General features: G+C 44.3%; 1 protein-coding gene across 17 annotated transcripts in view; it reads left to right on the forward strand.

Moving 5' to 3' along the window:
* Positions 1 to 7,500, forward strand: part of plekha6 (pleckstrin homology domain containing, family A member 6) — an 80,419-nt gene that overhangs the window by 41,662 nt on the left and 31,257 nt on the right. For all 17 annotated transcript variants that reach the window (XM_035520286.2, XM_027028544.3, XM_081705157.1 and 14 more), the window contains 3 exons: positions 3 to 135; positions 794 to 898; positions 3,005 to 3,077. In XM_035520286.2, the coding sequence (XP_035376179.1) occupies positions 19 to 135; positions 794 to 898; positions 3,005 to 3,077 (295 nt within the window). In that variant the 5' untranslated portion in view covers positions 3 to 18. The remainder of the gene's footprint in view (positions 1 to 2; positions 136 to 793; positions 899 to 3,004; positions 3,078 to 7,500) is intronic.

The raw sequence follows: 7,500 nt of genomic DNA on the forward strand, positions 1-7,500 counted from the left end.
AGGAGCTCCGATTTGGACATGAATGGCAAGCTGGGTGGCAGAGGGCCCATGAGTGTCACCGGTGAGGCCAATAGCAACGCCAACAACATCAGCATGGTGTCCGAGCCCAGCCCAGAACTCCAGAATCACGCACGGGTCAGTACCGCGGCATCACATCCGCGTTTAGGAGCAGAGTGACGGCAGAGGCTAAATCACAGACCAGAAAAAGGGTTTTTTGCCTTTTGAAGGTTAAAAATATACAGTGACAAAAATGGCAAGACTGAAGAACAAACTTATTAATGTCTAAACTAGAATTTTCACTCAGATTGAATTTTAATCCAAAACCTGTCGTAATTTGTGTCTAGATGGCCAGTGTAATCCATTACTTTAATCTAACACTTTAATATGCCAGTGATGTCAATGAGCATCATAATACTGTATACAGAGAACTATATTTATATAGTAATTACAACGGCACAAAACTCTGGACCACTGAACAGTATTTTCTACTGAGATACCAAGAACACTGAGGATTTAGTGTTATCATGTTCCAGCCACCTCACTAGCTAATTAACAAGCTCTCTGGGAGCTGCATCAGATGTGTAAGACCAGAAGAAAACACTCCTTGCAATTCAGGTGAAAATCAAGTAGCAGTATTACACTGGTTTGTAACTTCAGAAATGATCTCTATGTTGTATGGTCTGTGATTTACATCATCCATCATCCAGACTAGCCACATGCTGGGCTGTCTGGCTTGTCCATTCCACAACGCTGGGTTGTTACATACTCTGCTTTTCCGTTCCTTCCTGAGCAGGGCTCGCGCACGCCCAAGAAAGCTGCCACCTTCGGGAAGCGTTCCAACTCGATGCGGCGCAACCCCAGAGCCGAGGTGACCAAGCAAGGCTGGCTCCATAAACAGGTGTGTTCCCCTGCCTCCCCCTTGGGTCTGCTTCTGCTCAGTTCGAACCAGTCCAGTTCAGTTCTAACCAGTCTACTTCAGTTCAAACTAACCCAGTTTGATTCACCATTACTGTCAGTAGATATATACTCAGATGTACAGTGCTAATTTCAGGAGTAGACGAACTATAGTAGAATACAAAAGAAACAGTAGACTATAGTAGATACAGTAGAATAACTGTAATTGTGGTACAGTGCAGCTGTCAGTTTCTATATGCACTGTAATTTTCCACAATTTTGTGTTTCAGACTCATCTCAGCTCATTTCTTTCTTATCGGTCTACACACAGTAACAGCAAAAACAGGGTTTTGGAATGTTTAGTAAATTTATTTTTTAAAAATTATTTACATAAATATTTTCATAAGTATTTAGACTCTTTACCTCATACTTGACACTTTTGCCAACAATGGCAACTTCAAATCTCCTTGACTTAGGAATGAACCTAGAAGCCTGGCACACCTTTGTGTTGGACCCTTTTCCCATTCTTCTTGGCAGAATTGTTCAAGCTCAGCCAGGCCGGATGGGGAGTGTTGGTGCCTGGCCATTTTCATCCCTCTCCAGAGATGCTCTTTTGGGTTCAGGTCCAGACTCTGGCTGGGTCACTCCAGAGATGCTCTGTTGGGTTCAGGTCCAGACTTTAGCTGGTTCACTCCAGAGATGCTCTGTTGGGTTCAGATCCAGACTCTGGCTGGGTCACTCCAGAGATGCTCTGTTGGGTTCAGGTCCAGACTCTGGCTGGGTCACTCCAGAGATGCTCTGTTGGGTTCAGGTCCAGATAATGGCTGGGCCACTCCAAGAGTCCCACAGTTTTCCCAAAGCCACTCCAGTGTTGTTTTGGCAGTACTTGGCAGTTATTATCTTGTTCAAATGTAAACCTTCACAACAGCCTGAGTTCTAGGGCATTTTGACTGGGTTTTTCTGCAGGGTTTGAGTGTAGGGTTTGTCTGTAGGGTTTGAGTGTTGGGAATTTCTGTAGGGTTTGAGTGTAGGGTTTGAGTACATGGTTTGAGTTCATGGTTTGAGTGTTGGGATTTTCTGTAGGGTTTGAGTGTAGGGTTTGAGTACATGGTTTGAGTGTATGGTTTGAGTGTTGCGATTTTCTGTAGGGTTTGAGTGCAGGGTTTGAGTGTAGGGTTTGTCTGCAGTTTGACTGCAGTTTGAGTTTTTCTGTAGGGATGGTATTTATGAGACGATGCTCAGCACCTGGTTTCTTCCGTACACGGCCCTGGGTATTGGGGCCAAATAGTGCAATCTTTGTTTCATCACCCCAGAGAATCTTGCTTCTTGTGGTCTGATAGTTGTTCAGGTGCCTTTTGAAAAACTCCAAGCAGGCTCCGGTGTGCCTTTTCGTGAGGAATGACTTCTGTCTGGCCTCTCTATCATAAAGGCCTGATTGGGTAAAGGATTCATTGTGACCACTGGCTTCTTGGTTTCCTTTGTAACCAAGTCCCTTCATCCCTGTTTACTCAGTTTAGCTGAGTGGCCAGATATCGAAAGACTGTGGTGGTGTCTTACCTCTTCCTTTTGAGAAGGAAGGATGAAGGCTACCATGCCCTTGAGCTCTTTCAGTGCTGCAGTTTCTTGGAGCCTTCACCCATGTCTGTTTCACAGGTCTACGGACAGTTCTCCCAACCACATGGATTGGTTTTCACTCTGACAAACACCCTAAACTGTGAGACCTTATATAGACAGCTGTCTGCCTTTCCTAATTGTGTTCAATTAATTCAGTTTGGCACAGGCAGACTCCAGTGAGGATGCAGTAGCATTTCAAGGACAATTAATAGAAGTAGGATACACCAGAGCTTAGTAGTGAGTGTTATAACGCAAGGCCTGAATACTTATGTAAATGCAATATTGCAGTCAGATGAACTGAATTCATGAAGTCAAATGAGTTGAATCCATTTTAAGATGAGTCTGAAACAAACCAAAAAATGACCTTGAACAATAATGGACAACAGCTCAGGACACTAACTCCAACCTCTATCACCGCACTTAAGTGACTCTGTCCCTCCAGCTCGGCGTGGTGAGGTTGATGCTGATGGTTTATGGCTGTGGTTGCATTCTGCAGGCCAGCAGTGGCGTGAAACAGTGGAACAAGCGCTGGTTCGTGCTCACAGACCGCTGCCTCTTCTACTACAAAGGTAGGCAGATAAGACTTTTCTTGTGCCATATTCACATACCTGCAGCATCTGCGTGTATAGCATTTGGTTATTCAAACCCCATGAGTTTCTGTTAAAAATCTTTTTTTTGTCTTCATTCACTGGTAGTGTCTTCTGACTGGGTATGTTCTGCAGAAATGCATTTGAATTTGAGCTGTAGTGCTTTTCAGAAGCTCCTCGGTGCAAACATTTGGAGTGGCGCACGCCGGCGTGCCGATAGACTGCACTCTCGGCTGAAACTGCACAGCAGGGAAGCTTTGGTGATTTGTCTTGAGTTTGTTTATGCCATTACGCTATGGGCAGCAGTGAGTGTTGGGCACAGCCACTGTGCGTTCACGGGCTGACAGGTCAACGCTGCCTCTCATCTGATTTCCTCATGACAGTGGCTTTCTGTGTGTATTCAGTGTCTAACAAGAGAGCTGCATTTTTAATCTGGGCTGTTAGGTCTGTCTAACCAGTTTATGGGCCTAGGGAAGCTATGATACAAGGTTATATCTTGTCGATTGTTTATGACTGTATAATTGCAGTCTTTCTGGCATTTCATAGGCTATTGTAATAGCGCATACAATGCTTAGTTTTCTCCCAATTGCTGTGAGTCATGATTACATAATAAGGAGGAAAGAGATATGGCACTTAAAAGGGTGCTTACTAAGTTGATGTTCTGTCTGAGCCCACGCATGGGAAAGCATATGTGTTTCACCATGAACATTTTTTAGTTCAACTTGAAGAACTCTGGGATAGGCATGGGTTGGTCACACCTATCCACATAGCCTTCAGTGTGTGTATGCATGTGTATGTGTGTGTGTAACACGGAGCCATCACGAGGCGGATGCATACGCTGAGAAGAGAGAGATTTATTAAGGGCAAATCCATAATCAGAGTCATTAGAACATTCCAGGCTCAGTGAGCCAACACGTAGAGTCTGGGAATACATCTTAAACAACCAAACAAAAGCACATGATGACCAAAAAGGGAAGCAGGCTATAACAATGACACAAGTAATGATAAAAATACTTAACTAACAGTGGGGTCGCAAAACAGGCAGAGAGGCCAGGATTGAACCCAGTGCTAGGAATCACAAATAAGGCATGAATTACACAAGGCTAGAAATCACGAACAGCTAGGAATTACACAGGTAGGCTAGGAATCACAGAGTGGCTAGTGTTTAACACACGGAGGCTAGAACAAACAAAGTCTAAAATGAACTCACAGGTAACAGGGCAGGGTTTACGTAGGGGTGATGAGGACTAAATGCACAGGTGATACAAACGAGGTGAAGACCAAAAGAAGGGCTGAAACGAGAATGGAGAAAAGTAACCAATGACATGAAAGAGGGAAACCATGACTATAGGATGCTAGGGAGTGGCCAGTCATGACAGTGTGTGTGTGTGAGAGTATGTGTGTGTGAGTGTGTGTGTGTGTGTGTGTGTGTGTGTGTGTGTGTGTGTGTGTGTGTGTGTGTGTGTGTGTGAGTGCGTGTGTGCGTGTGCGTGTGTGCGTGTGTGCGTGTGCGTGTGTGTGTGTGAGTGTGTGCGTGTGTGTGCGTGTGTGTGAGTGTGAGTGTGTGTGAGTGTGTGTGTGTGAGTGTGAGTGTGTGTGTGTGTGTGTGTAAGTGTGTGTGTGTGTGTGTGTGTGTGTGTGTGTGTGCGCGTGTATAAGGCCACACCACCACAAACCTAAGGAATTCTGGGATAGAAGGAGCTCAGGATGGCAAGAATAATATAATGTAAACTTTGGGCAGTGGTAGCTCAGTGGTTAAGGTACTTGACTTGTAATACGAAGGTTGCTGGTTCAAGTTGCCGCTGTTGTTCCCCTGAACAAGACCCTTAACGCTCAAGTTGTACTCAGTCATAATTGTATGTTGTTTTTTTTGTGGTAAAAGCATCAGCTAAATACTATAAATGTAATGTAAAGCCTAAAATTTCTGCATAATATAGACAACAGACATAATACATCATATGTACTACATGCATTTCAAATACTAAAATTAGCTGGTGTGTGTACTACCTTGTTAGCAATAAATCTGTAATGCAGCTCAGCTAAATACTGAGCTCCTGAATACTGAGCTAAATCCAGTGCATTTAAGGAGAGAAAAACAATCCTGTGCAACACTACTATGTTGTGATTTAATCAAAACCACAGCGAATCAATTCATTAAAGGTAGAGTTGCCTTCGATGAAAGGGTGCAGAGTGATTAGTTGTTTGACTAATTATTTGTTTGCTTTGTTAATGTGCTTTGCTTGGTTAGCTAACCATGCTTGGGTGGCTTTGTTTTGTTGGCATAATCCGTATAGTGATGCCAAAATCACACCCATGCCAGGGAGATCATAATGTCTTCTTGTGTAGTGAAAAGCCCGTTATCATACCTCCTTACTAACTCCCATCCAGAGCGGTTTTCTGCTTCTTCTCATTAGTGACCCCTGGTGGCTGGGCTGCTTGTGCCAGGCAAGTTCTGCCTTTCAACAGTGTGTCACAGACTTTGTGGGAGCCTTGCAAAGTTGAGTTTTTCATTTTTAAAATTAATTTTTTTTTATTTTTCAACTATTGATGGCACCTCTGCGCACTCATTGAAGTGGTACATGAATGCAAGATTTTACCTACCTGATTTCAGGGTGTAGGGGGGGTGGGGTCTCAGTTTTGCCCCAGGGTGGAGGAGGGGTCTCAGTTTTGCCCCAGGGTGGAGGGCAGGCCTCAGTGCTGCCCCAGGGTGGAAGGGGGGGGGGTCTCAGTGCTGCCCCAGGGTGGAGTGCGGGGGGTCTCAGTGCTGCCCCAGGGTGGAGGCTGCAGGCTGTCACTCTGGGCTCTGCGTCAGCATTGTGCCTGAGTGTGTGTACCAGCCTTCCCATCTGCCCTGAGTAACCATCACTGTCACTGTAACCCTGCACTCAGTCACTCTGACAGGATGCACCTGACAACAGGTTTTGCTCTCTCTCTCTCTCTCTCTCTCTCTCTCTCTCTCTCTCTCTCTCTCTCTCTTTCTGCCTCTCTTGGTCTCTTTCTCTCTCATTCTTTTTTCTTTGCTTCTTTCTCACTCTCTCTCTCTCTCTCTCTCTCTCTCTCTCTCTCTCTCTCTCTCTCTCTCTCTCTCTGTCTCCCCTATCCTTTTTCTCTTTCTATCATATGGGTCTCTTTCATAGCCTCAGGTCATAGTTTCAGGAGTCCGTGTCTGTCTCTGTTCTTGCATGGGAGTTAAACAGGAACCATTTATATTATCTGAGAGCATTATCTCGCAATTCGAGTTAATCTGTAACTGATTGTTCCTGATCTTACAAAATACCTCACTTAAGGTGAACTGAGCTGAGAATTCAGTGTGCAGTATGAATTTTGATTATGTGATTGAGTTATTATGGTGAATGGTTTTGCACAGAAAAAAATGCACTGAGTCAACTTTCTTCTTGCCAGGACAAATATAAGATTTATCTTAAATATATGTATCTACTGAGTACATATGTATGGATTAAGTAAGTGTATGTAAGTATGTATATGTGTGGATTTGTATGTCTGTGTGTGCACCAGATATGAACTCCAGCACTGGGAGGGCAGGTTTCTGACCTGGATGTCTTTCCCACACAAAGTGCAGCTTTCATCTGAGAAGCCATGAGGGAAACCAGTAACTGAAGCTGGATTTAGATATCAACGTAGCAGCAACAAGGAAGAGTGATATAGTCAGTGGTAAACCGTAACAATACTTGTGTTATATATGTGTGTGTGTGTTGGGGGGGCTGCTACCAGTGACAGTGTATGAGGTTACGGGGATAGGAAAGGTGTCACTTACTCCCTCAGGGCTGAGAGGAGATCAAACGTACACTTCCTGGTAGACTCACACCAGTCTAGTTTTGTTTGTTGTAGTGATGTAGTGATGTAGTGATATTCAATGTTCTAGTGAATACACAAGGTTTCCAGAGAAACAGGACATTTCAGGCAGAGGTCCTTATCAGCTTTTCAAGCAAAGTGCTTCTGAAGTTCTTGGAGGATGAACCAATTTATTCCATGGGGTTGTAAAGTTGTGAGTTGAGTTCCTAACTTCATTGCTGCCATAGCATTAACTGGGAATGCAAACAGATATGATATGATTAATGTCTGTTAGTATTAAAATTGGAATAAAATTGGAAAGGCAAATATTTAATTCTGATGGTCTGAAAACAAGCAGCAAGTCTTCTCTTAGTTTAAAGGATCTCTGAAAATGTCCTGTTAAATGAAGTTGAAAGTTGCTAAAGCATCTCTGAATTCCCCGTGTCTCTGAGGGCTCTGCGGGTCCTCTACTGACCGTTTGAACTCCGCTTGGTACACCTGCCTTTCCCTATGGGAGGAATCCCATGAGTTTGATCCTGGTTTGTTCAGCGGGGAGAGGAGTTGACCCCTGGCCCCTGGGTGCATTCTCTGGCTTGCAGGGAGTGGGCTTGTA

Source organism: Electrophorus electricus, chromosome 22 (genome assembly GCF_041902795.1).
Source record: "Electrophorus electricus isolate QZ-2024a chromosome 22, ASM4190279v1, whole genome shotgun sequence".
Taxonomy (NCBI): domain Eukaryota; kingdom Metazoa; phylum Chordata; class Actinopteri; order Gymnotiformes; family Gymnotidae; genus Electrophorus; species Electrophorus electricus.